Below are 27,217 nucleotides of genomic sequence, written 5' to 3'. Positions count from 1 at the left end.
ATTTCGTTTTCAGAGCTCGTTCCCCTTCTCTTCCTCGGCAGTGTCGCCTTCGTCGTCTCGCTATCCTGTCCCTTGAACCGTTCGCCTGATGCGATACAATGCGATGCGATGCTAGACAGGGCCTTGAAATCAGAACCCCGGATTTTCTCGTCCGATGGCGTCGATGGTAGCGGCGACGGCGTTGTGCGGCTGCGGCCCAGTCCGCTGGAACCTTGGAACCCTCCGAGCTGATCGCCCCCAGCCCAGCAGGGAACACTTGAACGTTATCTTGCAGCCTTTGCCCTTATTTCCCCCTTCCTTTGATTGCTGCTGCGGTGCTGCCCCAGGACCCTGCAGATCTCCCTGCAAGTGATAGATAACGAAAGATGGGATTGATAGGGCTGGTGGTCCGTCCCGACCAAACTTGTTTTTTTCGGTCTCCTCGGTTCCCGGATAGGGAAATCTTTGACGGGGGTTCGCGCAAAAGGTAAAGGTAAAAATAAGATGTGAGTTAATATTGATTAGATTAGATGGCTACAATAGTAGCACTTTGTGAGTTGAAACAATAAGCAAAGAAAGTTGACGATGATGAAGAAATTTAGACGTTGTGTCGTACAAGAAAAATGATGGACGTTGATGCAGGCAGCGAACAGGCGGAACCAGGAGCAAAGAGCGAAGGAGGAAAGAAGGAAGGGGAAAAAAAGAAAATGTGGCGAGACCTCTCCTTCCCATAAGTCGGGGTCCAAGAAGACGGCAGGCAAGGGAGACTTTTTACATCTCTCCCGGCAATCGCCTCATCCTTTCTCTATTCACCTCAGGTATCTCACCTTACCTGTGGACTATCCAGTAGATCACGCGTCAGCTGATGAAAGGGGTCCATGTGTCTCCAGAGGCATGCAAAGCACACCGAGAGCGCGACGCCGCACGTCCTTTGCCGAATGCCAGTCAACCTTCATCCAATTTGCACCCCCAATTGAATATGGATTGTGGTTCAGGAACGGGCAAGCACTGCATTCCTGACCAGACCCCGACTCCCTCTTGACGTGTCAGTGTTTACACTTTCTCCTACATGATGGACGCGACCTCGGCCTGGGCAGAATCCTCCGTGAGCGGTGAGCCCGTGTAATCAGGATTGTAATTTCAGCGAGATGCGGATTTCGTGATTTATGAGATTGCTTCACGTTGTTTGTCATATTGCGCATGATGCCCTGGAAGCGTCCGCGATGAACCGACAGAATTCCATCGCCCTTTGAGACACCTTACCCGCCCGATTCAAGTTTACACACTTCATCGTGCCTCTACCTCTTTTCATTCTCTTCACGTCTGGGGCCACTCAATGTTCGCATGATCGCGAGTTACAAATTAGATTTACCTCCTCCAATCCCAATACTCAAAAGGAATGAAGACAGGTGGGATCTTCGGATCGTAGGAACCAAGACACCCGTAATTTCAAATGTGGCTTTACTTTAACTGGAGCTTCCAAATCCTGGTTCTACAGTTGATCATTTTTCTCTTTCTTAATTCTTCTTCCTTGTTACTTTTCTCTTTCGCATTTTGTGACTACTGCTGGGTATAGCCGCATGAGACAAGTCGATAGCCTAAACTCAGATATGCCACTTGTTGATGTCTCTACTTTTGTATCGACTCGTTGCGATTCAACACCAGGTAAGCATCCTGTGAAAAACCGAGGAGACACGGGCACATCATATCTGTGACCAAAGAGGCCCTTGTCCCGTGAAGCCACCGCCTTCTACGCCACATCACAGCGTTCCCCTCGATGCAAGTCTAGTCGAGTTCGAATCTGCGCACCGAGATTGTCCAGATATACACATTTATCCCAGTGAGACACGATGAAGCCACGTTCAGTGCCGGAAAGCATGCACTTCGCGCCTCCACCACCCGATGAAGTCACTTGTCGACACATCAATACCCAGGTCCTTGAGAGCCCGCGTGCTAAGATGACAGTCGTACGGCCGCTGGACACTCGCGTTCGGATCGTTGCCCTCCGTGTTCGCAATGATGCCGTCCATGGAGAGATCCATAATATCCGCAAACTTTTGGCAAATTTCGTACTTTGTCATCTTGTCCTCGCTGGAAAACTGCAGGATCTTGGGGAACGAGCTACGGTCCTCGGCCCCGAGGTACTTTTCGGCGATATCTGCAGTCCTCGTCAGCCATGTACGTTCGTTGCTCTCGTTAAGCAGCTCGCGACTTACCATGACACACGCGCCCAATATCCTCCGTGTTGGTCGGGTACCGAATCGCCCAGTGATCCATCTTCACCTTGGCGCCCCCGTCCTGCGTCTTCCACAGCGTGTCCATGAGAACATTGGTTGCGCTCTCCGCCGGCGTGTCCGCCTTTCCGTACAGCACAGGCACACGAAGGACGAGACCCAGTCCCGCGCGGCCGGCAGCCTTGTACTCCTCCAGTACGGCGCGCTCGCCGTCCAGCTTGGTCTGGCCATAGAGGTTCGTCGGCCCCGTCTCCGCTTCAGCCTCGTAGGGGGCGTCCCCTTGCTTTCCCGAGAAGACGTAGTCGGTCGAGATGTAGATGAGCAAGGTCGAGCGGGCGGCGCAGAGCTTGGCGAGAGACCGTGTGGCCTCGACGTTGAGGGCGCGGGCGGCGTCCGGGTCGCTGTCCACCTTGTCTGGGAACCTCTGGGCGGCGCCTGTTTATACTATTGTGTGAGCTTGTGCTGAAATTTTTTGTCTTATGTAGAGGATGCTGGTGTACATACAGTGCACAACTACCTGAGGCCTACCATGATCGTCAGTAAGGTATGGTACAGGCTATCAGCATGATGAAGGTGGCCTTACTTGGATTCATCAAGAAACTTTCCAACATCAGAGGTCTTGCCGAGGTCGACTTTGAAGACGGAGACGCCATCGGCGCGAGAGTATCCCGTACCTTTGACGTTCCAACTCTTCATGTCAAATGCCCGCGCTACCTGTCTTCCGAGGAGACCAGTGGCTCCGGTCACAACCACATCTTTACCCGCCATGTTGGGGAATTGTAGGTGAGCTTTAGTTAGGAGATTGATATCTAAAATCAAATAGCGAGCCTTCTCTGTTTCTGGCTAGTTTCCGCTGTAATGTAGGCGTATAGTGAACGTGTCGAACTAGATATCATTCAATTACATGGAAAGCTCTGGTACCGTCGACTACCCCGCGGTGGGGTTCGCGACCCGACCGTTGCGGGACACCCAATTGGGCCAACTCGCATAATTACATCATCCTCATCTAATGCATACCGAAGGTGAGGTATTCCACCTCAGGCTTGCTCCTGACTTCATCACGGCTTTCATCCAACTTTCTTTTCAACTTCAGATGAACATGTCCATCAAAGCCTCAATCCAGCGGAACGGATGGTTCCGGACAACTTGCAAAGATGGGATCGATGGGGGGCCCAGCCCGTGAGCATTGACGTTCCAAAAGAAGACTCGCCTCAACTTCTGGAATCGTCCCCAATTTGAATGATCGACTGACAGGTATGCGGCTGCGCAACGCCTCGTGCCGAAAGACTCGGCGGCAGGCAAGAGGGAACGATTGCATCGTCCTTTCAGGCGGTATTATCTTCTCGTCTTTCTAGGCTTCAAGGGCTCCCTCTCGACCCGTAGCTGGTGGTACGAGCCACGGGTGAACAATGCCGTCAACCCTCAATTCTTGACGTCGAGTCATGGCAATTTTTTCGACCATATTCCGCCTACACTGCAAGATTCCTAGCCCCGTTTTACACAGCTCGCGATATCTCGCACCAGGTCTAACGTTATCTTTCATCACAGCTATCTGACAACGTGGTCTGGCTGCGAAGTTAGTACTTTTGTACCTCCATACCGCACCACGACTCCTCTAGGGAAATTCATTTCGGAGAGATACGAGCGGCTAGCACTGATCGAGACACGGTGCCTAGGCCGATCATGTTCTCTTCAGCGGTGAACCTGAAGCTTTGCGCCCTACATTATCCGTGCCAATGCCTGCTGGACATGCGCCCTTCTAGCTCGAAAGCATGCACAGGGAGACCCTCGCCAAGACCGCATGCGATCATCCGACCCCATCCTCTCTTCGAGTATGGCTTGCGTAGCGGGGAGCCTATCTTCTGCCCTACCTCATGCAGAGGAAGATTTTGGCAGCTTCCCATAAGAAGAAACGTTAGAGGCGCCAGTCAACAACCCTGCCATAGATTCATCTATCAGAGCTTGATACGAGCATTTCAGAACTTGGTACAGATACAGCGCCGGCGTATGCAGAGTTCAGCAGGAGAAGCAATAGTGCCTTGGACGGGCAAAACTCAATTCGCAAAGTACCAATTCTACCAACTGATGAGTAGACGATGAGAAAATTCGTAAGATTACAGCTTGGGGCCCTTCCAAAAAGATAAGGCACATAGAAAGTGAGAGTGAAGGATGGCGCAATGCCACGACTCGGTCCGGCATGCGCAATATCGCTAGGAACATTCCTCGAGACTTGAAAGTTGGAAAGTGGTCTTTCATACCCGGCCCAGATTCTCCGCTCCGGATGGCATCGTCGTTCCATCCGTGGAGTAGGTGACAAGGGCGTTGTGACTGTTCATTCGAAAGAGAAAAGGGAAGAAACGAGGCAGCTAGACTCTCTCTCTGAAAATGGCGCGACAGGGAAAACCGTCACCGTCGGACAGGTGGCGGTTGCTACCATGCTCAACTCTCTTATCCCTTCCGGCGGGTGAATTGTTACAGCCGCAAAGCCCCTCTGTCATTGTCGCTGCGTTCCAAGGCATTTTGCTCGAAATACTACATTCTGCGATTCATGTAGGTTGATGTCTAGTCGAAAACCGGGGGCGCTGGAGGTTGCAAACTCTCTTACAGGTTGCAGAGCCGCGAAGACTCGTCAGCCCAGATCATGCGGGGGGCAATAGAACAGCTCCGATATGGGCCATTCATGCAATGTCAAAGCGATGAGGTTCCATTGAGCAAGTGTCAAGTTGAGTGACAAAAGTTTCCAGGTGGGGGTGTGTGCGTGAACTCTCTATTTCTGTTTCCTGGGTCAGCTTGATGCTATAACACAGCATCTTAATACATGCAATCCCAGTGGAGGGTTCGTCTTTGGTCTACTATGTATCTAATTGTTAGTTCTCGCCCACTGCATCCCACCTCAAAGTGAGGTAGCAATAGGACGAATTCGCGATGTGGTTTGGTATTCTTGTATACATGGTCATCAATAGTTAAAAAAGCAACTAGCAACTAGCATCAGAAAGGCAGACGAGGTTCCCGCCCTCACTTCTTCAGAAACTTCCTGAGCTGGTCGTCGAATATAGCTTTGCGTCGTAATCGCGTTTGCCCGCACCCGCATCTCTATCCCTATCCCTAGGCGCAGCATCTCTCCTCCCGCCACCCCCACGCGGCGTCGAATCCCTTCGTTCGTCGTACACGATATTCACTTCCGTCGTGCGCATGATCCCGTCGTACGTCATAATCTCCTCCTCGCTCGTAGTGGGTGAGTGGCCCCGGATCTCGGACCGGCCTTTCATGCTCTTGAGCTGAAACGCGTCGGCGGCGTTGCGCGCGGTATTCGAGCGGCCTCTGGTTCCCGTCGTGGCCGTGGCCGTCGCCACCGTGTTGCGGGACTTCTTGGTCGGATCGCCGCTGCGCACGTAGCCGCCTCCATAGCGACCGTTGGAGGAGCTCTTGAGGGAGGCGAAGAACTTGGGGAACCAACGGAGGAAGAGGCCGCGCAGCGCGGGAGCAGAGGCTGTGATGATGGCTAGGTTCGTTTCGACGGCGGAGTAGGTGAAGCGGATGTCGTAGGTCGGGTCTTGCTGGTTGATGTGATAGGATATCTCGATTAGCCATGCGAGGCGGAGGACACTGACGGCGGTGACACTACGAGATAAAGGTGTATTAGCAAAAGGGGGGGGGTGGTATGCCCGAAAGTCATATATGTCATGGCCTTGTGACTTACACAGCGCCGAGCCCAAATACTGCAAGAAGCGCCATCTTGACGCGGAGAGGCATCTTGAGCCCGAGGAAGATCCAAAAGGGCAAGGCCAGGGCCAGCACGTCGGTGAAGATGGTGAGGGAGGCGGTGCTGACGTAGAAGGCGGCCATGTCGATACACTTGCCCTCCGTCGGCGGGTTCCGACCCGCCTTTTCCCAAAAGTAGCTGATGGGCTGGCACTGGAAGATGATCGTCGTGAAGATGGCGATGCCGAGCGCAATGTTGAAGACGTTAAGCGCGTGGATGGCGTACCGGACCGACCTCTTCTGGCCGCTGAGCCGGAGCAGGAACATGAGCACTGACGTCTTGACGATGGCTAGGATTGGGTTGTACAGCAGCTGGATGATGTAGTTCCAGAGGCTCCCGAGGCGGCTGTCGGCTTCGAGGGGTATGTCGCTGACGTGAATGCCGATGAATCCTAACCGCATTCCCATGTATGATGCTGCTGTCTCGGCAATGGAATCTGCCTGGATGGTTCAATGTTGGTAACTACTTAGAGAGGTGAGATATTCGGGCTGTCAGACTTACCATGGCAAAGCAAATCAAGCCATCATCTGCATCGGCAAAGATTAGTTACAGTTCATTGGGAGAGAATGTCAACTCAGATCGAGGTCTTGGATTCAACTGACCCCAGCCAAATTGCTTGGTTGAGACTCGACTATACACCCGTAGGCCTACCACGAGGAGAGCAATCGTCGGAAAGAAGAATAGCACAAAGAAACCGGTATGTTGCAGAGAGGAATAAGGGTACGGATAGTCGTCGGTGATGGGTGGCAGCGCCGCCGAGGTGCTACTTGTGTCCCTTAACTGAGCCGCGTGGACCAGCGCCGCTACGGCCTGAGACATGTTGGACGTCCTCGATCTTCGTCAGATTGAGAGTTCTGCCAAGGTGTATACCAGTTTTCATTTCAAGCTCAAGAGAGCCTTGACCAACAAACGGGGGTCAGATATCTGATGCGAGGGCGTGGGAAACGGTTCAGAAAGACAGGACGGGGATAGAGGTAGATTCTATATGCCATTGCCCTCCTGGGGTAAGAATGCAGCTTGCTTGGAAAGGAAACGCCTTTTTCTTCAAACTCTTCTTGCACGTCTTGAAGTGAAAGGCGTACAACTCAGGTAGGGGTGGCCACACAGGTCAAAAAAGAGACGACAGAACTTGGCTACAAAGATGTAATGAAAAAGGTCAGCCTGTCTGCCTCTTCCTAGACTTGAAGCAAGACAGGGCCGGGATACAGGAGAAGAAACGGAATAGCGGCAGGCAGGCAGGGCCAATCGAGGAGGACCTCTCGGTGGCCTTTGCCCTCTAGAGTCTGAACAGCTTTACACGAAATGTGGCGGCCCTGGCTTTCCAAAACAGATCCTGTTACCAGTCATGTGGGTGCGGCTGTGGGAAGAGAAACTGGAGCTGCTCTTTGGGGAGAAGGACGGAGGTGCTGGCAAATCCCTACACCAGGATTCTTTTTTTCCTCCCACACCCCCTTGGCGCCTGCTCCTGCTGCTTTACATCTGGCAAGGATATCATCTTCGCTGGCCAAGAGTTCGATCGATATCCTTGTGTTGGGCAGTCAAATTCTTAACGATGTAGGTACAGCCCCCGAGCAGACATTGAGGGGGGTCGAGGAAGAACCCAGATGTTTGGGGCTTTCTTCCCAGTTCCACACCATCCCGCCGTCGATCTATGTGGGAATATGTCGCTGCTTGGGAGCCCAAACTGTAGTCTTGCTTCTCCTCAATGAGAGACAGCGCCATGACTAGTAACCGTTGAGACTACCGAGCGTCAGTGGCGTACCAAGAAAGCAACCTTCCCGTCCATTACACTCCTTCCATTGTCTTCCTTGACAGCTTCTGGACGTTGCAAGATGGTCTCATGTCTGTGAGTTCCCGTCAACAAGCTTACTTGGCAAAGATGGGGAGAGGGGTGTCGGGCTGTACGGATAGACCAGCGACTCCAGCCTGGAGTGGGAAGAGAGGGGCGGATGTGTCCCCCCGTTATGCTGCCCAACGAGGAAAAGAACCCGAAGCCGCTCGCATTTGCCCCCTCCTATCGCTCCATGGTGAGAAGGAATAGACTGTACGGATAGGCTACTGTGTAAATTAAAGGCGAGCCTCGCTGCTCAAAGGCCGGCCTGTAGGAGCAGACCGTGGGACTGGGGGTGTGAGCGAGGACTGCGAGGGTGGGTTGCCTGCAGCGATCGCGGGCGGCCATCTGGCAGGCGTGGAGCAATGGAGCTTCATCGGAGTAGCATTTTCTTGGAGACTCTGGGTTATCGAACGATGGCTAGAGGTTGACGTACAGTCACTCGTGGGCCCAGACCGGGGTTTGGATGGTTGTCACAGTTGTGTACTTGATGAGCGTTGGTGACTTCGTATAATTGTTGTTAGTGGCTAAGGACTGTGGCCGACGAACCCATGTTTCCAGGCCGAATCCCGGGATGCAGGTACACCGGGGTTCCGCAGCAAGTTCGGACCAGGTGAAACCAACCTGGAATTACACACTACACTACAGATACGCTGAGCTTGCGAACCTGGGACTTTTCGCTAGCGCAGCTGCGGCCGCCGTTGAGCGAATTGCTGAGTTGGGCATCGAGCCGTGTTCACTGCTTCTGCAGTCTCTCCATACGAAGTGCATGTACTCCGTAGGGATGCATGTAGGTACGGATAGGCAGTAGGAATAGGGGCCCCGTCTCGCTCTTCAATACTTGGTTAGGGAAGGGAGGCGACAAGACGCGAGAGAGTGATGTGTATACTTGTGAAAGAGCAGGAACTCGGAAGCCGAGATTGGCGGATATGGCTAGACTCTCCTACTCAAGTTCTATGCATGCGGCCTCTAGTTCTCGCGAGGCCGACGGGATTGGGTTGACAGCTGACGAAGACTGAAGCAAGTTCTCTGAAGAACTGACGGGTCTCCTGAAGAAATCAATTGCATTGCCACCGGCGGCACAGCAGATTACCCACGGGAAGTCCCATGTGTCTCGGCTTTCCCACGTTGACATGAAGAAGAAAGAAAAAAGACGCAGGTCCGTCGGGAACTTTTCGACTGCCGTGCTGTCACACCTACTTTCTGCTTGCTTTGCCGCGAATTCGGTGACGTGCTGCGTATTGAAGATTCCCGATGTTTTGGTATCTGACATCGACTTGTCATAGACGTCCATCATCGCCAAAACGTCTATGGATGGCACTGCCCTCCCCAACTAATACCCCAGAACAAGGCGCCGAAATTGATAAGATATCGGAAAACCCGTATTGTTGCAGAGATCCAAAGGTGGTCTTTGCTTTGAATGATCACCTCGCGGGAAGACAGGGCGCGGCACCCGATGGTCCGACAGGATTTGCAAGCCCGCTGCCCCCGCCGAGCATATATTAATTCGCCCTCAATCTATTCTGCGCGGGACAGGGGTTGCCAACACCCGGGCCACTCCCTCCACGTCATGCATGCCGACCAACCGGCAGGCAAAGGTGTGAGTGAGTGAGAACGAAAAAGAAAGAAGGAGTTTCGGCCTCGAGGTGATCCTACTGCACCATGCCGCAGAATCGTTCTCCCAAGCCCTTCCTCTTCTCTTGACAATTTCGGATGAATGCTCGCTCAGTAAGCCCTCCCTTTTATCGTTACGAGTCTTCGTCTCCGTAATGTGGGCGGCCAACAAAATATCACACTTACATACACAACTCAGCAGTGTCGTCGTGACAGGCTTAAGCTTTCGTCTCAAAAGAAAAATAAAAAAAGGGATGATGGGTTCTTTACGAACCTAAACACGTCGGGAGCAAAACGAAACAGCCGGATCGTGGTCATAACATGGAGAATCCCTCTCTTCTATCGAGCGTGTCTCCGCCATCCTCAAGGCTCGACCCCTTGGTACATGACTGAATCGCTAGTGAAATACCGTTCGCAGTCCTTGCGCATCTTTGCGCCAGGAGTGACTGTGCCTTGATCACATGGTGACCTCTCTGTTCTTTTCCCAGAGCCAACCAAACAAGGAGAATTGTGCGAGAAAAGGATTTCGGGGACTTTGTGTAAGACCGGCTTCAACCTTGCTGTCTTCTTACCAGCCAAATCTGGCAACTGGCTGGGATACCGCGGACAGCTGAGAGGGGGCCTATAATCCTTGCGATGAAGAATCTTGCGTATGCAAATCTCCCATACGAAATACATGCACGCCTGAGCTAGCGTTGGACTGTTGGTTGTTGGTTATGTTCTTGTGCGGCCGTGTGGACCTAAAGATGAGTAGCAAAACGGACCAAGTGGAACCTTTCGTGGAGTACGAAGAAGGAAAAGAAGCAATGAAAAAGACGAGAAGCTCAAGAGTGCTGCAGAAATCTTGTTGGAATGTAACAACTTGACTCGCTCAATAGACGTTGCCTTACCTAAAACTTTACTCTCAGCTTAGACGGTTCATCCAATTCCAGAGTTTTGAAAAGTCAACACGACGAGGCATGAACTCACATTGCTAAACATGCCTGCCTGAACAATCTCATGTGACGAGTACTCATTCCGAGCGGATTTCCCAAGCTAGACTCTTGCTCCGTTGACCGTTGATGCGCACTGGCATGCCGTAGGACGGCGAACCTACCGACCGGCCGGCCACCTTGCGCCGGCTCGTAGCAACTTGCAAGACCAAGGGCCGAGTTGGCAACTGTACATGCAAGGGCCGGGGCCACAATCCCTGAGGGTGAAAGAGTTGCGGGGGGCCACCATCTCGGCCAAGGTTGCCAAGATCCAGGCTCCGATGTGCAACGTCCAGCCACTCAACGGACGCGCAGTCCGCACCGGACCCTTGCCGGTGCCGAGTCCAAGTGGAGATGAAGCTGCAGGTCTGTTGGACCGGCCAGGTCCTCTTCTCTCTCTCCTGTGACTACTGAGTACTCTATGGGTATGTGAGTGACTTTCTGTGTTGTGCTAACTCCAAAGTCCATGAGACTCTTTGGCAACGGCTCCGAGCATGGCAACCTCGCCTCCAGGATTGCCCCTAACCCATCATCTCCCACGAGGAGGTTAGCATTGTTCATCTCCCTCGGACGGGGTCTCGTCTCTGGTAGGATTCACTTTAATGCCTGCTATCAACGAGCACATTTGACCAATTCTGGAACCCCGGGCGAAGGATGATTGCCACGCATCCGCCGCTATCAGTTGCTCCGGAGAGAAGTCTCGGCCGTCAATATTGGGCTCTTCCTCGTTCTTGTCCCTTTGCCCCCTTCACGCCCCCTCTCTTATGGCCTCCTGAGAAAGGCATGGGTTCTCTCCGTACGGATAGTGTAGAATAGCCCTTGCAAACATTGCCTCTCGGCCGTGGACCGTGGATGCTTTGACCTACATCAATACGCAATAAGGTAATGCCTCCCAGACGTACAGCAACACTATTGCCATCGAGCCCACTCCTGCCCGCTATTATACCTCGTCGACCATCGTTCGATTCCCTTCTAGGTGGCATAGCACATGTTGGTTCTCGTCCTTTGCAAACGGGTATCGCACCGCTTCGGCCTCTCTACCGTCTGTTCCCATTATCCAACGGTCCAACGTTCCATTTGCTCATCTCGGTCTCCACGCGTTCACCCCGCTGTTGTCGTTGGAAGAACCGCGAATTAGATCTGCGAGGTCTTATATTTGAAGCACTTCGTCCCATCTCTGTTAATTGTCTCTTACTGCTCCCCATCCGTCCATCGGCAGCACTCGCGTCTGACCCCACGTGGTAACCATGTCTTCGATGCGTTCCCTCTTGACGGCGGCTCTGCTATCTGTCAGCCACTTGGCTGCGGCCCAGACTATCGTCGTCGACGGTCAAGAAGTTGGTGAGTATTCTACCGTCTATTCAACCCTTCAAAGACTGAGGTAACTGACTTGTATGTCCTAGCCGCCGACGCCTCGACTGTTGCCCCGGCCGCTGAGGTTGCTGACGTCTCCATCGCCAGCACCTCTGCCGGCCTTTCTGAAGGGGAAAAGCTTCAGCTCACCGATGCCGTCCTTGCCAACCTCACAGCGCTCCAGCTGTCTAACATCTCCCTGTTTGGCTTCGAGGATGGATCTTCGGTCAAAAAGAGATCGCTCTTTGGCCGATGCAAGACCTATCCCGGAGACCTCCTGTACCCGATCGGCCTTGTCTGGGACATCTTCAACCTCCTTCTGGGAGGTGCTCTCACCAAAACCATCCCGGAGGCCTCTGTCTGCTACGATGATTTCGGCAACTATGATCAGGCAAAGTGCGACTTCTTGACCGCCAACTGGGTCAACGGATCATACTACCACACCGAGGACCCCACGGCCATTAACGCCGTCCTCTTTGAGGGCCTCAACTGCATGCCCCCTACCATCAATGTCGGCGAGACCAACTGCAAGGTCGGCGGCCTGCCTTCCTACGTTGTCGAGGCCACCACCGTTGCCCACGTCCAGCTGGCCGTCAACTTTGCACGCAACCTCAACCTCCGCCTCGTCGTCAAGAACACTGGTCATGACTTTGGCGCAAAGTCTACCGGCTACGGTGCCCTATCCATCTGGACACACAAGTTCAAGAACATTGACTTTTACGAGAGCTACCAGCAGGACTCATACAGCGGTCCTGCTTTCAAGCTCAGCGCCGGCGTCCAGGCGTACGAGATCTACGAGGCTGCCAACAAGTACGGTGTTACCGCTGTCGGCGGAGAGGGACAGACTGTGGGTGTCATGGGCGGTTACGTCCAGGGCGGCGGGCACAGCCCCATGTCCGGTCTGTACGGCATGGCGGCGGACAATGTCCTCTCCTTCGAAGTCGTCACTGCTGACGGCCGCTTCGTGACAGCCAGCGAGTTCCAGAACTCTGACCTATTCTGGGCCATCCGCGGTGGTGGCGGCTCCACGTACGGCGTTGTCACCTCTGCCGTCGTCAAGGCACAGCCCAAGATGAACATCACTACCATGACCTTTGCCTTCTCCAGCGGTGACAACTTGACCACCGACCAGTTCTGGACCGCGCTGCGCTTCTACTTTGACGGCTTTGTCGAGTACGCTGTCGACAACGCCAACTACGGATACTTCCGCATCCAGAACCTCGGCACCTCCTTCGCCTTCGATATGGGCCCTTGGTGGGCACCCAACATGACAAAGACCGAGCTCGCTGCTCTCGCGGCTCCCCTCTTTGCCAATTGGGCCGCGATGGGCCTCGTCGTCGAGCCCGTTTACACCGAGTACGACAACTTCTACTCGGCCTGGCAAAACTCGTTCCCGCTGGAGCCTTGGGGATCCAACGCCATCCGCCAAGCCAGCCGTCTCTTCCCCCGAGCCAACTGGGAAGACGAGACCAAGCTCAACGCCACCTTTGAGGCCATCAAGTCCGTTTCCGAGGAGGGCGGCTACATCGTGGCCTTCAACATGATGGCGGCGCCCAAGACGGGGTACCCGGATAACGCCGTCAACCCGGCGTGGCGCGAGGCCGTCATGCACTGCATCACCGCCGCCCTCTGGGACCCGACCGCCAACGAGACCGTCATCAAGACGGCCAGCGACAAGCTCACGTTCGACTGGATGCAGCGCTGGCGCGACGTCTCCCCCGGCGCGGGCGCGTACATGTCCGAGTCGGACTACATCGAGCCCGACTTCACCCAGGCTTTTTGGGGTACAAAGTACGCAAAAGCCCTCGAGCTTAAGAAGAAGTATGACCCCAACGATGTGTTTTACGCGCAGAACGGCGTCGGTTCCGAGAGCTGGGAGATGTCGGAGATGATTATGGGCAACTTGCCTTCGCAGAACAGCAAGTTGTGCCGCAAGCAGTAGTGTATATCTATCTTAGAGTGTTGTGTAATCAAGCCGTTAGGGATGTCTTAGGCGGTGTTCGAACTTCGATGTATATATTGCCGCTGTATATAAGAGTGGCTGGCTCGATTAGCTGCTTAGACCTTAGATCGCGGATCGTGAAATGATCTCATGACGCATTAGAATGGCGAACTTTACGTTCTTACTTACCTATTCGAACCTGACTTTTGATCTAGTCCCATAAGCATGTCTTACTCCGACGAAAGTGACTATGTTTCATTCCTCGCAATTCTCGTCGCAAGGCAGACGCAACGCGGATCGCTAGGGTTAAGTCTTGTCCGGGCTGCATTGGGTGAGAAACCTGTCTTCATTTATTGCCGGTGACTTTGCCAGTTCTGAGAGATCAAACTCTTAGTCTCAGTGTATTTATTCGTCGAGGCATTTCAGGAAAAATACAAATAGCCAAATTGACAATAGTGTGATATATGCACAAGTCACATAGCTCCCACGGATAACTAGACCTGCGGCTCTTCGTCTAGGATAGAATGACAATTAGTTTAGAAATAGTATAGAAACAACACCGCAAACCTCCATATTATAAGTCCATCAGCCTATCAACGATCCAGCCAAAACTGACGAGAGAATGGGTCACGAGAAAGGCAATCTGAATGAGGTAGAGCCCTTGCGATTCTTATGGTGAGGTTCATCTTGTTCCTCATGTCCATGAAAACGGCAGTCGAGTGCTGAGTTACTCATGACTGAGACAAAAATTGCTGGCATTGTTGGTATACACGCCAGAAGGGAAAGGTCTCTCGGTCGGTTCGAGCTCAATAATCTGTCACTGGCGTAGTTATGTATATGGAAGGAGGAAAGAGTGACCGAGGCCCATGGATTCTTGGAGTTAAAGTAGGTACGAAAAGGTCATTGCAAACGGCCCTTACCGCCTTCAAGTTACCTCTTTTATGACCTCATATTCCAATAAGAACGAAAGTGCCAAAGCTCTTACAGCGGTGTAAGAGCAGTGTAGGAGCAGAAAGGAAGCTTGTTCTTGGATCTTCAGCCTTTTCTTCGTAGTACGAAGTTACTGAAGATATCAGTGTGAGTATGTAGATTAAATATGAGATATAGTGTGCAGAATAGCAAAAGATTTATAGAAATGCTACGGGAGAGGAGACTGACGGTTATTTGACTTTGGAGGTGTCATTCCCCGCGGTTTCTGACGCATTACTTAGGCCACGAAGTGGATAAAATCGAATGCCCATTGTAGAAGAAAGAGATCAAGATTCCAAAAATAGGACTATTAATGAACGAGTATTCCTGCAGTGGTGGAAGAAAAGCTTTTCTATTGCGTCGGTTGTTTATGCCGTAAAGGTGAGTGTTGCCGAGATGACGCTGGTTTGACGTGTTGAGGTAAGGATCATCTGGTCTTCTAAGTTGCATAAGTAATAGAGACACCATTTGTAGTGTATCTTGGGGTTTTGCAGAGCATATTAAGAAAAGATGTTCTGCTATTAAGAGAACGAGCGAGAGGTGGGAAATCAGAAGAGGGCATTGCAAGGAATGAGGCGCAGTATGGCGAATCAGGCATCTGCCAAGCGATGCTGGTCGTCCCCTCAATTGGGCATATATACTAGGCTGACAACTGACAGTTGAAGCCCTCAGTTATCAGCCTTTTTTCGGTCAAACCACAAGCTTACTGTATGTGTAGCTTGCCACCTTCAGATGCACCAATGTCGCCCGACTGACGCTGCTCCCTCCACTCTCACTGTCCAGTTTCGAAACCGCGTACAGTAAGCTGTTATTTGCAATTCAAAACCCAAAGGACAGCACAAGAACAACATCTGAAAGCATATGGCTTGTGAACACTGACAATTTGGTGTTGGAAGAGGTCTCGGAGCCTTCGTCGATCAAGTATGCCATCCTGTCGCATACCTGGGCAGACGATGAGGTGACCTTTCAAGACTTCCACAACATCGAGCGAAGTGGCGCGAGACATAAGTCCGGGTTCTCCAAGATTCAGAAGACCTGTGAGCTTGCGCGCCAACGAGGCCTTCACTATGCGTGGGTGGACACTTGCTGTATCGACAAGTCGAGCAGTGCAGAACTCAGCGAGGCTATCAATTCCATGTTCTCGTGGTACAAGGAGTCCGCCGTCTGCTTTGTCTTCCTGTCGGACTTACCAGCGTCTGAGAGGGAAGTCGAAAAGGTAGAAACGACGTCCGTCTTTCCCCACACCCAAAAGACATTCGCTGCCTGTCGATGGTTCACTCGAGGATGGACTTTACAAGAGCTCATTGCTCCGAGCGAGGTAGAATTCTTCGATTCCCAATGGGAGCAGTTCTCTCGGAAAGCCGATTGCCTTGATAAGCTGGAAGAAATTACCGGCATACGCCGCTCAGTTCTAGAGTCTTCCTCAAACTTACGACAGACTCCAACAGCAGTAAAGATGTCATGGGCAGCATCTCGCAAAACGAAACGTGTCGAAGACCGTGCCTACTCTCTTCTCGGCATTTTCGATATCAATATGCCAATGATATATGGCGAAGGATCCGAGGCCTTCCGTCGCCTTCAGGAGGAGATATCTCGAGAGACGAACGATCTGTCCCTGTTCGCATGGAAGGGCCATCCCCAGGGTTCTGTGGGATCTCAGATGTCCAGAGGCATCTTTGCGAGGTCGCCAAGCGAGTTTAGCTCCTGTTCAACAATGCAAAGGTCCGGCACGAGACAGGACTCACACAGCGAGTTCACTCTCACCAACAAAGGTGTCCGATTTGAGACAAAGTTGTACAAGCATACACACGGGGCGTTTGTCATGTATTTGGGGTTTAGAATGCACGACACTCCCGTCTGCATCATTCTCACACGCACACTAGAAGGCTTCGTTCGAAGCGAACCTTGGTCGTTGACGTACAAGCCGTCCTGGAACCTATCTAGGGCTCCCAACTTTTTCGCAATTCACGTCCAAAAGGATGTAAGCTTCCAGGAAGATGCCACAGCCTCTAGACAGAGGCATAGGTCATTTCATGTCAACATAGACCTTCAGACACCCCTGAAGCTTTCAAAGCTTGAGTCGCATCCGGAAAATCAGTGGGACGAGTTCCACTCACCTTTCATCTCCGGCATCCCTGATAAATCTTATGCTGTCAGGCTCAATTTCCTAATCCGCGATACCAAAAGGAACTTTAAAGAAGACTTTGCTCTGACTCTTGCGTTGGGATGGGCCAGTTCGCGTCAACAGCCCTTCGCCGTACTTTACGGTCCTGATCGGTTGGTGGGCAGTGACAAGCAACTAACGATCAGAAACGTCCTCCCGGATAACTTCCCGGACCTTGTCAAAGACGATCTCGACTGGGGTAGTTCGCAAGAAGAGGCATTTGAGAAGGCACTTCTGAGCATTTGCACAAACCCTCAATTTCAGGCTACGGAGGTAGATTTCGTCACCAGGAAGATAACTTATGAGCAACGTGGCGATCGCATGGTTACATATTACCACGCCACTTTCAGGGTCGAATTAGAGACGTACCAAGATCACGACGGCATCATAACCTATCGTGCTTCTCTGTCTGGCAAGATCTAAAGAGTGGAGAGTCGCAATGTTATGTTGGCTTTGAAATCGACATGATCAGATTCAGCCTGATAACCGGGAGTTGAGTGTCCTATATCGCTCTATTCTGACTAATACTAAATTTCCTATGCACATCATATTCTGAGGGCGCAATGTATTTAGGTATCACTGTAGGAGTTAAGACCACCGTCTTTATTTTTAAGGGACCAATTCACCCGATCTAATGGACTTGGTCGACTATGCAACATTGTATTCTTAGCCACCGATTTAATGTCCTGCCACATACAGTGTGCTGTAATTCCGGCTTTGGTCAGCTAAATATATTACATGTAACATATGATGGTCAATGGTGAAGCGCCCAAGAGCCAGCAGACGGTGAAGATGGAACTAGCGACATTGGGAACCAGGAAGCCGCGCGTAGGTGTATGCTTAAACCTTTCTCTTTGCGGCGATCCGGTGCCTCTCGTCTCTCTTCCAGAACTAGATTTGCCTAGAGACGTGTCACTCACAACTCCTCGACTTGTCAGCGGAGATGAGTGGTTGTGATGAAAGCTAACGGGAGGCTGACGGGAGCGAGCCACGTGAAGGTACGTACTGACCACCAGACCCGCTTAATTATCACGCTAGTCCACAACGGAGCAGGCGCATAACCTGCCTTGCGAATTTCAAGGTGACATCTCTCTGATTTCTATCCAAACACAGCTTCACGAAGGCAGCCGATCATCATGGCCTCGATCGCAGCATCACTGGCCTCGGCCCTCCCGAAACCCAAGTACACTGGAGAAGATGAGGAAGCTCCCTCACGCGCTCTGCAACGCGGCCCCCGTATCGTTGGTGCCGGCCAGCTGGACGAGACGCAAATCGTGCTGAAGCGATCGGGCCCTCCACCATACCAACAGCGAGCAGGATGGCGACCGCGAGGACCCGAAGACTTTGGCGACGGTGGCGCGTTCCCCGAGATACCGATCGCTCAATACCCGCTCGACATGGGAAAGAAGGGCGCGACGACCAGCAACGCGCTCGCCATCCAGGTCGACGGCGAGGGCAAGCTCGACTACGGGGCCATTGCGCGTCAGGGCCACGCCGAAAACCGAATCGTTCATACCTCATTCAAGGATCTGATTCCCCTCCGCCAGCGCGCCGACGCGGGCGAAATCGACCTGAGCCGACCGAGTCAAGAAGAAGTGGAAGCGACGGCGGAAAAGACGAAGAATGCACTGGCAGCGCTGGTCAGCGGTGCCGTAGCCGCCCAGAAGCCAAAGACGCTCAGTGTCGGAAAGCGAAACGATCCGACATTTGTGCGATACACGCCGGCAAATCAGATGGGTGACAACTCGACCAAGCAGGATCGCATCATGAAGATTGTAGAGCGGCAAAGGGACCCGATGGAGCCTCCCAAGTTCAAGCACAAGAAGATTCCCCGTGGACCACCGAGCCCGCCACCTCCCGTTCTGAGATCGCCGCCACGAAAGCTGACGGCAAAGGACCAGGAGGATTGGCGCATTCCCCCGCCGGTCTCCAACTGGAAGAACCCGAAGGGTTTCACCGTCCCCTTGGACAAGAGATTAGCGGCCGATGGACGCGGACTCCAGGACGTGGCGATCAACGACAAGTTTGCTCAATTTTCCGAAGCGCTGTACGTCGCAGACAGGCACGCCCGCGAGGAAGTCCGACAGCGTGCAGCCATGCAACAGCGTCTGGCAGAGAAGGAGAAGGCGCAAAAGGAGGAGAACCTCAGAATGCTGGCCCAGAAGGCTCGCGAAGAACGGGCCGGCGGGGGCAGACGGGACTCACGATCACGGTCACGGTCACGCAGCTACAGCGGCTCAGACTCGGAAGACTCAGACGGTTCGGAGGACTCTGAGATCCGGGAGAGAGAAAAGGCACGAAAGGAGCGCATGCGTGAGGAGGAGAGGAAGCTTCGGCAGTCACGTATGGGTGCCGAGAGGAGAGTGCAGGTCATGGCAAGAGAGCAAAACCGCGACATTTCGGAAAAGATTGCTCTTGGTCTTGCCAAACCTACCCAGTCCAAAGAAACCATGTATGACTCGAGACTTTTCAACCAATCCAGCGGCTTCGACAGCGGCTTCAACGAGGACAACCACTACGACAAGCCGCTTTTCGCCGCTCAAGAGGCCATTGGCAGCATTTATAACCCGCGAGCCAACATGGACGATGAGGACGACGAGGCAGCAGGTGATAAGGAAATGGCCAAGATCCAAAAGACCAGTCGGTTCGGCGAGGCTTTGGGTAGGGGGACGTTCAAGGGCACAGAAGATGTCGAGGTTAGTACACCATTTCGAACGAGAGCAAAGGGCAGTGCTAACAAACATTTTCCACAGGCGAGAGAGGGACCAGTGCAGTTTGAAAAGGATGCCGGGGACCCCTTCAACGTGGACAAGTTCCTGTCCGAGGTGGAGCAAAACTCTTCGTCAAAGAGGGGTTACGGTCTTCAGGACGATGATTCTCGGCAGCCGAAGCGGGCGCGAGTAGACGAGGATGATGATTAAACCAGGCCGGTTTTCTTATTGTTTCCATATAGCCAACCAAAAAAGCTTCTTGGCTTCATTGTACGACAAAGTAGGGGACGTTTTTTGGACTGGCATCGAGATGGGCGCCCTTATTCGGGGCATCGGAAACAGCCTCGCAAAATGCAAAATTGCAAGGCATAATGCAGAAGTGCAGTACATGCACAAAATCGATTTGAGCCCAAGAGACGTGGTGAAGAAATATTGGATGATTGCGTAGACTTCGTGGGCCCTCTTTTGTGTGTTTTAGGGCGGAAATTCTCTTGACTTTTTGGCTTGAAGCCGACTGGATGAGCTGGTGTAGCGACGCTGGCTGTTTCAGGGACGGCGAATTCATGCGGACTTTTATCTTCGGACTGGTTGCGGCAAACTCATACTTCTCTCTTCCAAGACAAGGCCGAGAACCGGACGAAAGACGGACGGAACCATTTGTTTTGGCACCTCTAAAGCAAACTACTAGGCTGGCTACTTGCTGGGTTGACAGGCAGGCATTGAAGTCGGTAAAACTTGTCAGAGTTGGGTGTCGGCGGGAGTGACAGTCATGGCCGGCGAGGGGCACGTCGTGGGGTGTCATTGGTGGTTTGCAAATGTGGCCCGGGAGTTGAACCAAGATCCAAGACATCAGGCGAGCTAGGGGGGAAAACAAATAGTTGAGACGAAGATCAGGCAGTGATGTGGGAAACGTGGGTGGTGGCTGGAGCATTGGACGTTCCGGGCCTATAATTAAAGTCTGTATTGTCCCCTTGGTAAACTTGGTATGTAAGGTGGTAGACCAGAAGCTTTGGTTGACAGGTTTTCTTGTTGAAACAGTTGCGTTTTCTTGCTCTCGTGGTTTAAGCTCCGAGTCGGAGACTTTGCCAATGCCTTGGCTGTGAACCAACCGGCTTTTAGGAATATGACTGTTCATGCGTTCTTAAGAAGATAAGAGTTTACTGTTTGGAAGGGTTGCTGGGCAGTTGCGGAGTGTAGCAAAAAGGTGGGTTACTGTGAAGTATGAAGTGAGGAGAGTTGGTGTTTTGTTTGAGGCATCGTGAGACGAGAGACAGAGGAGAAAGCAGTAGCAGAGGATGGAATGAGAGAAAGAGGCAAGAGCTGTTGTAAGCTTAAATCTATGCCAACCGCCAGCGGGAAGGCTACCAGAGTTTGATCTTACATGCTATAGGTATTTAGGCTTATGTTCGCATCACGCATGTTGGGCTTTCCGGGCCATATGCGACCCAGTTCAAATGTTCACTCAAACACCTCCAACTGCTCCCCGATGGACAGGTACGCGGATGTCAAATATGCTGATCAGTTCTCCCGATCTCGTTCCACGAGTTGGGCTGGGGCCCATTGCAGGAGCGGCAAGCCGAACCTGATCCGAATTCGAGCTGGCGGATCCCCAGGCGCAGATCAATCACGAAATGGTTCGCCGCACATCAGCAGTCGATCTTTCAATGCGGCTCCCAGTCATGTCAGGTCCGCGGACTGGCTGTGAGACATTGCAAACCTGGCAGCCGTTCCGTCTATTCTTGCTCATTCCCTCGTTACATTTCATTTCTAGTTCCCGACGCTAGATATCTTTCTGATAGTCGCTCTCGTTCAAGTTCTGTGAAGGAAACCCTCTGAGATCAAAGCGTCGGCATGAGACGAGGGCTGATAATCAAGCTTGATTCCCATCACCCGTAAACCAGGGTCTTGCGAAAGTAATTCCATGATTCAGAGAAAGACAAACGACATCGGATCAATGATCGGGGAGCAAGCAGGGAGAGAAGACAAGACCGCACACTTGACATAGTTCTTCGGGCCTTTTGGCTGAGAAAAGGCAATGCATACGACAAGCTGCGCGGGTCCCATTTCATTGACTTCCAGACTCAGAGTTTAGGGCTTCACGGACGGTCCAACTTGGCTCCTGTCGCCAAGCCCTTTAGTGCTTGGGGGTTCGGCCTCTAAGCCGTGCCCTGCTCACCCCTGACTCCAGAAGCCAAGCTTGTTTTTCCAACTTCCATACTTCCTCCAAATGGTTTTCCTTGTCCTTCCTACCCAGTTCCAGTCACTGCCAGTCCAATGCATGTCACATCGGACACCGTCGACGTGCATCCGCTATGAGGCGCTATGAAGCGTCGATCTTGCCGGCTGCTTCATCCGACATCGACTTCAACCCCGTCTCTTTTACATTCCTACCATCTCGTGCGGCGGCGACAACAATAGCCAAGACTTCGGATTCATTTTGCCTCTTTGACACCGTCGTCTGTTATCATCGCCCGCGCAGCAAAGATAATAATGAGATGCTGTCTGGGAGCCGAGGCAGGTCACTGACAGTTGGGAACGCACTCGCACTCGCTCGCTCTTCATCTCGAGGCTGCAACAAAACCTGGCATCCGGTCCTCCTTTCGGGCTGAGGGGCAAGCCCTGCCTCGCACATTGACGCTGGGTAATGCCCAATCTAAGTATCTCACTCGTGAGTCGTCTGTCCCTATCATAACGACGCAGGCCGAGGAACCCTGGCACTGCCTCGCGTTCAAAGCCCAGAGCCATGAGCCAGCAGAGCTTCTCCATCCCATTTATGTTTCTTGTCTTCTTTCCCTTGAACCCTGCAACGGTAACGCTGTAGGCGCCCACTTGGTACCGTCCATGGCCCCCCTCCACTCACATACCCCTTCTTTCATGCCCCGAGGGCTGTATCTGCTTCTAAAGCATGAAAAAGAAGCTTCTTCCCAGACACGACACCCCAGACGCACCGGCAAGCTTGCAGAGACAGCATGACTTTTGACAGGACTTGACTTTTCTCGCAATGCACCTTGGGTCTGGCTCCAGGGCCGGCCCACAACTCCTCCCCAGCCTCACTCACCCCGGGCCCCCCATATTCGCTCGCAAAGACCCGGCCTTGACAGGCCGGCAGTCAGATGTCCCTGCTTCCTCGCAGAAGCCCCATGAGGCGCCTTTCTGATGGCCCCCCCCCTCTACTTCACCTTGGTAGCATCTTCGGTACCGTCATCCAGTTTACATCCGAGCCCGTGCTTGGCGCCGGCGCGCGGAGGTGCCAGTCGTTCTCACGTTTCCTTATGCTTGACACCCACCAGCCCCTTGACTTATGTGATCTCCAGGGGATCATCCATACCTCGGACGCACAGCTACAGCTCAATTGCAAAGTTGGCAGTTGCTTGCTTGTTGGGCACCGTGTATCATGTCTCGCCCCCCGCGTCGTCGTGGCCTCTTTGACGGAAAAAAGGTTGTCTGTCCGTGAGGAACCACGATCGATGCTTATTTCTCCAGGTTTCCCACCTCCGATTGCTTCATGTAAGACCTCTCTTCTCTCATCTCTTCTCCATCGCAGATTCAACGCCTCTTGGCGGTTACCAATACCTTCCTTTTTAATATTTTATTATAATTTCACTTCAAGCCTCTGAGAGGACTGCGCCGCTTTGCCTATACCACTATTATCATTACCACAGAACAAGGGGAAGAAAAGAGCAAGGCCTCTCTTGTCACCGCTTGAGTCATCTACCTACTTTTGGCATATTTACCACGCCATAGTAAGCCCGAAACCTGGCACAGCAGCAATAATACGAACATTTCACGCCCGACGCTCGCATTTCTTTCCAGATCCCTGATGCGCGCAAGAGAGAGTCGGCCACCGAAGTCCCCTGCAGACCAAAGCAAGCCGGGCTGCCTCTCAAGTCTCTATCCCTTTTTTCCTTCTCATCCGCTAGTCGCCATTGGACCGGGTTTTGTGGTCCACCAGCGTACGCGTACATACTACGTATGATAGGCGTAGTCGTCACTCTCTGAAAAATCGGGGGTGGAACTACGTGAAGCGTATCAGCTTGAAGAAAAGATGGTTCCAAATCTGGGACCAAACACATCACTCGGCTACACTCCGTTTGAGTACTGGAAGGGTCCGAAACCCGTCCTTCCCAGACCAAAGCGCAAATCTAGAGCCGTCGCCCTCGACCTAGAGCCGTTGCTTCCCACCCCCACCCCGGCCCCGAAGCCTAGAGCAGCCGCGAGATGGCCTGGTCAACATCCTCCTGCAGGTGTCTTCGTGGCGCAGCCAGGCACATATATCGTATCGCCCAATATCAATCGTAGCAAGACACCTTTTGCGGAGATACTCGTCGTGCCACCAAAGGTCCTGGTCCACCCACTTTTCCGGGACGAGATAAAGACCCCAGACTGGCCCCGAGGCTTCTCTCCGTACCCCGATTCCATGAACGACTCTGACTACTACGGCGGCATCATGGGCGACTACGGATTTTCAAACGAGCGCCTCGGGCAACAACAGACTGCGTGGTGGAATCCCAAGGGATGGACGAAACGGATCTGGGCCGGCGTCGGCGGTGCCCTCGTCATCATCATTGTCATTGTCGTTGCCGTCACCGTCACACAAAACAACAAGAACCGCTATCCCGACTATTCCCAGCTGACGTACAAGCTGAGTGACACATGTACGGAACCGTGCTCAGGGTCCTCGCCCGTCGCACGAGCCCCCGGCTGAATAAATGACCATGAACACTCGATCTGATAATGACAGACTCTGGAGAGAACTTCTTCGATGGCTTCAACTACTTCAATACCTACGATCCTACTGGGGGTATGGTTCACTACGTCGGTGCCGATGAGGCTGCAAGCAGGGTATTTAAACATCTTCACCCACTACTTATATGGAACCACCGGCTGAGTATGCAACTTTTCTTCGTGAAATAAAGAACCTCACATACGCCACATCCTCCACCGCCGTGCTGAGGGTAGACCACACCACCGGCAACACCTCATCGCCCGACGCCTCGACGGGCCGCTTCTCCGTCCGCGTCGAGTCCAAGACGCAGTACGACAAGGGCCTCTTCATCTTCGACGTGAAGCACACACCCTACGGCTGCGCGAGCTGGCCGGCGCTCTGGTTCTCGGACCCCAACAACTGGCCCGACGCCGGCGAGATCGACGTCATGGAGGCCATCAACCAGGGCACCGACGGCAACCAGATGACGCTGCACACGACGTCCGGTTGCGAGATGAGCGTCAAGCGCAAGCAGACGGGTTCGACGCTGCAGTCGGACTGCAAGAACACGACAAACGGCAACGCGGGTTGCGGCGTCGAGGGCAAAGCCTCGACGTACGGATCCGACTTCAACGCCGGCGGCGGCGGGTACATGGCCATGGAGTGGCGCGACGAGGGGATCCGCGTGTGGCAGTTTGCGAGGGACTCTGTGCCCTCGGACATCACGGCCGCGTCGTCGCCCGACCCCAGCACCTGGGGCGAGGCGCTCGCCGATTTTCCCAACACGGCGTGCGATATGAGCTCCCACTTTTCGAACCAGTCGCTCATCATCAATATCGACGTCTGCGGCTCGCTCGTCGAGGCAAAGTATGCTGATTCCGGGTGCGGCGGGAGCAGCTGCTCGGATTTCCAGGCCAACAACCCGGACGCCTTCAAGACGGCGTACTGGGAGTTCGGGGCCTTTAACTTTTACACCGCGTCGTGAGTGCGGCACGGTGCTGATGAGGTGATGATGAAGAAGAACAGGAAGAGAGCAAATAAAAGGGGAACAAAGATGAGGGATACGGGACAAGAGGGAAGAAAAAAAAAAAGACAAGACTTACATGAGATGACATGAACCAAGGTCGCCACCAAGGCAGGAACCCCAGGTGGCCGAGGATCGTCATGGGATCCGATTCTACGACTATTTGACCTTTTCAGTGAGAGCCAGCGAGCTTTTTCTAGTACACGGTGTTGAGCTTGATTCCCTCCCGGGTAGGACGCCTCGGTATTACTAGAATACCAGATAAGAACGGGGAGGATAGGCTTAGATTGAAAGAAGCAAAAATGCACCTATCGTGCAATCCATCAACTCGGATATCGGAATTGCCGAATCAAGGCCAAATATATTACAATTCTATTCTTGCTTCCGACATGTAGTCTATCCGACAGAGATCTGAGCAGAGTCGTCCCGCTGGCGTAGGCGGGTGTACAACAACAACACCACCAACCCTTGAAAAATCCAAAGTGGAGAGAGTTTCTGGCATCTATATCGTTTCCCCCTTTCCCCCCTCTTCTAAGCCGGCTCCTCCCAAAACAAAAAAGGGCCAGTAGAATATGACTGAACCGTTCCCGTAACGCCGTGCAATGCAAAAATGCTTCTCCCGTCCGCCTTTTTGTTGGTACATGTACAAATAGTCACCTATCGTCGCCCCAAGACGGAGGGAGAGCAGGAACAAAAGCTCATGGCCTCTCCGCCCGCCCCAGAGTGACGGGAGAGGCAATAGGCCCCCCTCATCATCCCCACAAACAACCCCCCTACTCATCGCTCGGCTGCCTCATGTACGCATCAATAGCAGCACTAAACGCCGCAAACGCAACACACCCGCCCAACGCAGCCTGCGGCCCAGCATTCTTGGCCAAGATCCCGCCCGTCAGACATCCCGCAGCGACACCGTTGCCCAAATCGTTCTTGGCCCGCAGACCCTCGATACCGCACTCGATGCCCGCGAACAGCGCGCCGACTTTGCCAAAGTTCTTGGCCATGCTGTACGACCGCGTGCCCATGTCCTTGAAGCCCACGCGCAGCTGCTGGCGCAGAGGTAGGTCCGCGATGGGCGTCACCGTCGTTTGGCCGGCCGTCGTTGCTGTGTGGAAGGGGGTGTCGTAGGACATCTGAGCAGAAGAAAGGGGGATGTCAGTCTGAATGCGCTTTTCTAGTTCGGAGAGGAGAAAAAGAGTGCGGGAGGAGAAGGGGGGGGAGGAAAACGTACAGATGCCATGAACATGCCAAATAATCCTCCCATACCGAAACCCATGACACCAGACATGATACTCTTCGTAAAGCAGTTCTCCATAAAGTTGGTCATCTGAGCGCAAGTCCATCGTTAGCATAAGAGTCATTCCAAGAGAGATACCTTTCTCAACATACAGCCTTCATCTCAGGATCCGGGGGGCCCAGAGACGCCGCCGCGCCTGGGGATCCGCCTTGCGACTCTTGGGGAGGCATCGCACCGCCGCCGGGGAAAGCCATTGTGTGGTAAAGGAAATTAGTTGTGTGGTTGTGGTCGTTTGTAGGGAGCGACTCGGTTGGATTGTGCCGATAGAAGCGATCGCGACGCGCAGGTTGAGTTGGAAATGAATGCGCCGGAGCTGATGGATCTTGAATATTTCTGCCAACAAAGACCGCCCCTGGGTAGACAGACACTCGTCCCTGAATGCGCCGATGGCAAATTTATTTCACGCTGCTCATGGGCTTGCCAGGTACCTCTTATCTTATCGGTGGAGCACGTGCAGACCCCACCGTTCTTGTTCGACCTCCCTCCCTCCCTCCGAGCGGGCCTTGCCGACTTCGGGTGGGGCCAGATGCCGGGTCTTCTCCGGATTTGCATCTATGCTTCAGTGTGGCTGCGATACTAATACGTCCATTACTGCCAAGGCGGGGGGTCAATGTCACCATCGTGTTTACTCTTCGTTGCCAATTTTGCCTTATCAATGTTTTC

General features: G+C 53.1%; 8 protein-coding genes across 8 annotated transcripts; 4 read left to right on the top strand and 4 right to left on the bottom strand.

The window, feature by feature from the left end:
• Nucleotides 1–1,841: 1,841 nt before the first annotated feature.
• Nucleotides 1,842–2,981, bottom strand: CTAM01_04357 (RmlD substrate binding domain-containing protein; the record flags this gene model as incomplete). The annotated part of the gene is made up of 4 exons (XM_060520387.1): nucleotides 1,842–2,137; nucleotides 2,196–2,648; nucleotides 2,718–2,737; nucleotides 2,797–2,981. 4 exons carry the CDS (start codon nucleotides 2,979–2,981, stop codon nucleotides 1,842–1,844), a joined length of 954 nt encoding a protein of 317 aa, XP_060385032.1.
• Nucleotides 2,982–3,302: 321 nt separating this feature from the next.
• On the bottom strand, nucleotides 3,303–3,518 carry CTAM01_04356 (uncharacterized protein; the record flags this gene model as incomplete). Its single annotated transcript, XM_060520386.1, has 1 exon — nucleotides 3,303–3,518. A coding segment is annotated over one exon (216 nt), but the record flags the coding sequence as incomplete, so codon positions are not given.
• Nucleotides 3,519–5,236: 1,718 nt separating this feature from the next.
• On the bottom strand, nucleotides 5,237–6,795 carry CTAM01_04355 (CFEM domain-containing protein; the record flags this gene model as incomplete). The annotated part of the gene is made up of 4 exons (XM_060520385.1): nucleotides 5,237–5,834; nucleotides 5,914–6,416; nucleotides 6,478–6,503; nucleotides 6,579–6,795. 4 exons carry the CDS (start codon nucleotides 6,793–6,795, stop codon nucleotides 5,237–5,239), a joined length of 1,344 nt encoding a protein of 447 aa, XP_060385030.1.
• Nucleotides 6,796–11,639: 4,844 nt separating this feature from the next.
• On the top strand, nucleotides 11,640–13,687 carry CTAM01_04354 (FAD binding domain-containing protein; the record flags this gene model as incomplete). The annotated part of the gene is made up of 2 exons (XM_060520384.1): nucleotides 11,640–11,733; nucleotides 11,796–13,687. The coding sequence occupies 2 exons, from the start codon at nucleotides 11,640–11,642 to the stop codon at nucleotides 13,685–13,687; spliced, it is 1,986 nt and encodes a 661-aa protein (XP_060385029.1).
• Nucleotides 13,688–15,388: 1,701 nt separating this feature from the next.
• Nucleotides 15,389–17,243, top strand: CTAM01_04353 (uncharacterized protein; the record flags this gene model as incomplete). The annotated part of the gene is made up of 2 exons (XM_060520383.1): nucleotides 15,389–15,456; nucleotides 15,515–17,243. The coding sequence occupies 2 exons, from the start codon at nucleotides 15,389–15,391 to the stop codon at nucleotides 17,241–17,243; spliced, it is 1,797 nt and encodes a 598-aa protein (XP_060385028.1).
• Nucleotides 17,244–17,956: 713 nt separating this feature from the next.
• CTAM01_04352 (SKIP/SNW domain-containing protein) lies at nucleotides 17,957–19,741 on the top strand (the record flags this gene model as incomplete). Its single annotated transcript, XM_060520382.1, has 2 exons — nucleotides 17,957–19,516; nucleotides 19,574–19,741. 2 exons carry the CDS (start codon nucleotides 17,957–17,959, stop codon nucleotides 19,739–19,741), a joined length of 1,728 nt encoding a protein of 575 aa, XP_060385027.1.
• A 3,835-nt stretch (nucleotides 19,742–23,576) lies between these two features.
• On the top strand, nucleotides 23,577–25,221 carry CTAM01_04351 (endo-beta-glucanase; the record flags this gene model as incomplete). Its single annotated transcript, XM_060520381.1, has 3 exons — nucleotides 23,577–24,186; nucleotides 24,273–24,373; nucleotides 24,448–25,221. The coding sequence occupies 3 exons, from the start codon at nucleotides 23,577–23,579 to the stop codon at nucleotides 25,219–25,221; spliced, it is 1,485 nt and encodes a 494-aa protein (XP_060385026.1).
• An 812-nt stretch (nucleotides 25,222–26,033) lies between these two features.
• Nucleotides 26,034–26,748, bottom strand: CTAM01_04350 (Tim17/Tim22/Tim23 family protein; the record flags this gene model as incomplete). The annotated part of the gene is made up of 3 exons (XM_060520380.1): nucleotides 26,034–26,390; nucleotides 26,489–26,584; nucleotides 26,647–26,748. 3 exons carry the CDS (start codon nucleotides 26,746–26,748, stop codon nucleotides 26,034–26,036), a joined length of 555 nt encoding a protein of 184 aa, XP_060385025.1.
• Between the last annotated feature and the right edge of the window lie 469 nt (nucleotides 26,749–27,217).

Source organism: Colletotrichum tamarilloi (genome assembly GCF_030869305.1).
Source record: "Colletotrichum tamarilloi strain Tom-12 chromosome Unknown Scaffold_10.1, whole genome shotgun sequence".
Classification (NCBI taxonomy): Eukaryota; Fungi; Ascomycota; class Sordariomycetes; order Glomerellales; family Glomerellaceae; genus Colletotrichum; species Colletotrichum tamarilloi.
The sequence above is the reverse complement of the archived record's forward strand: the minus strand, read 5'-3'. Positions and strand labels throughout refer to the sequence as shown.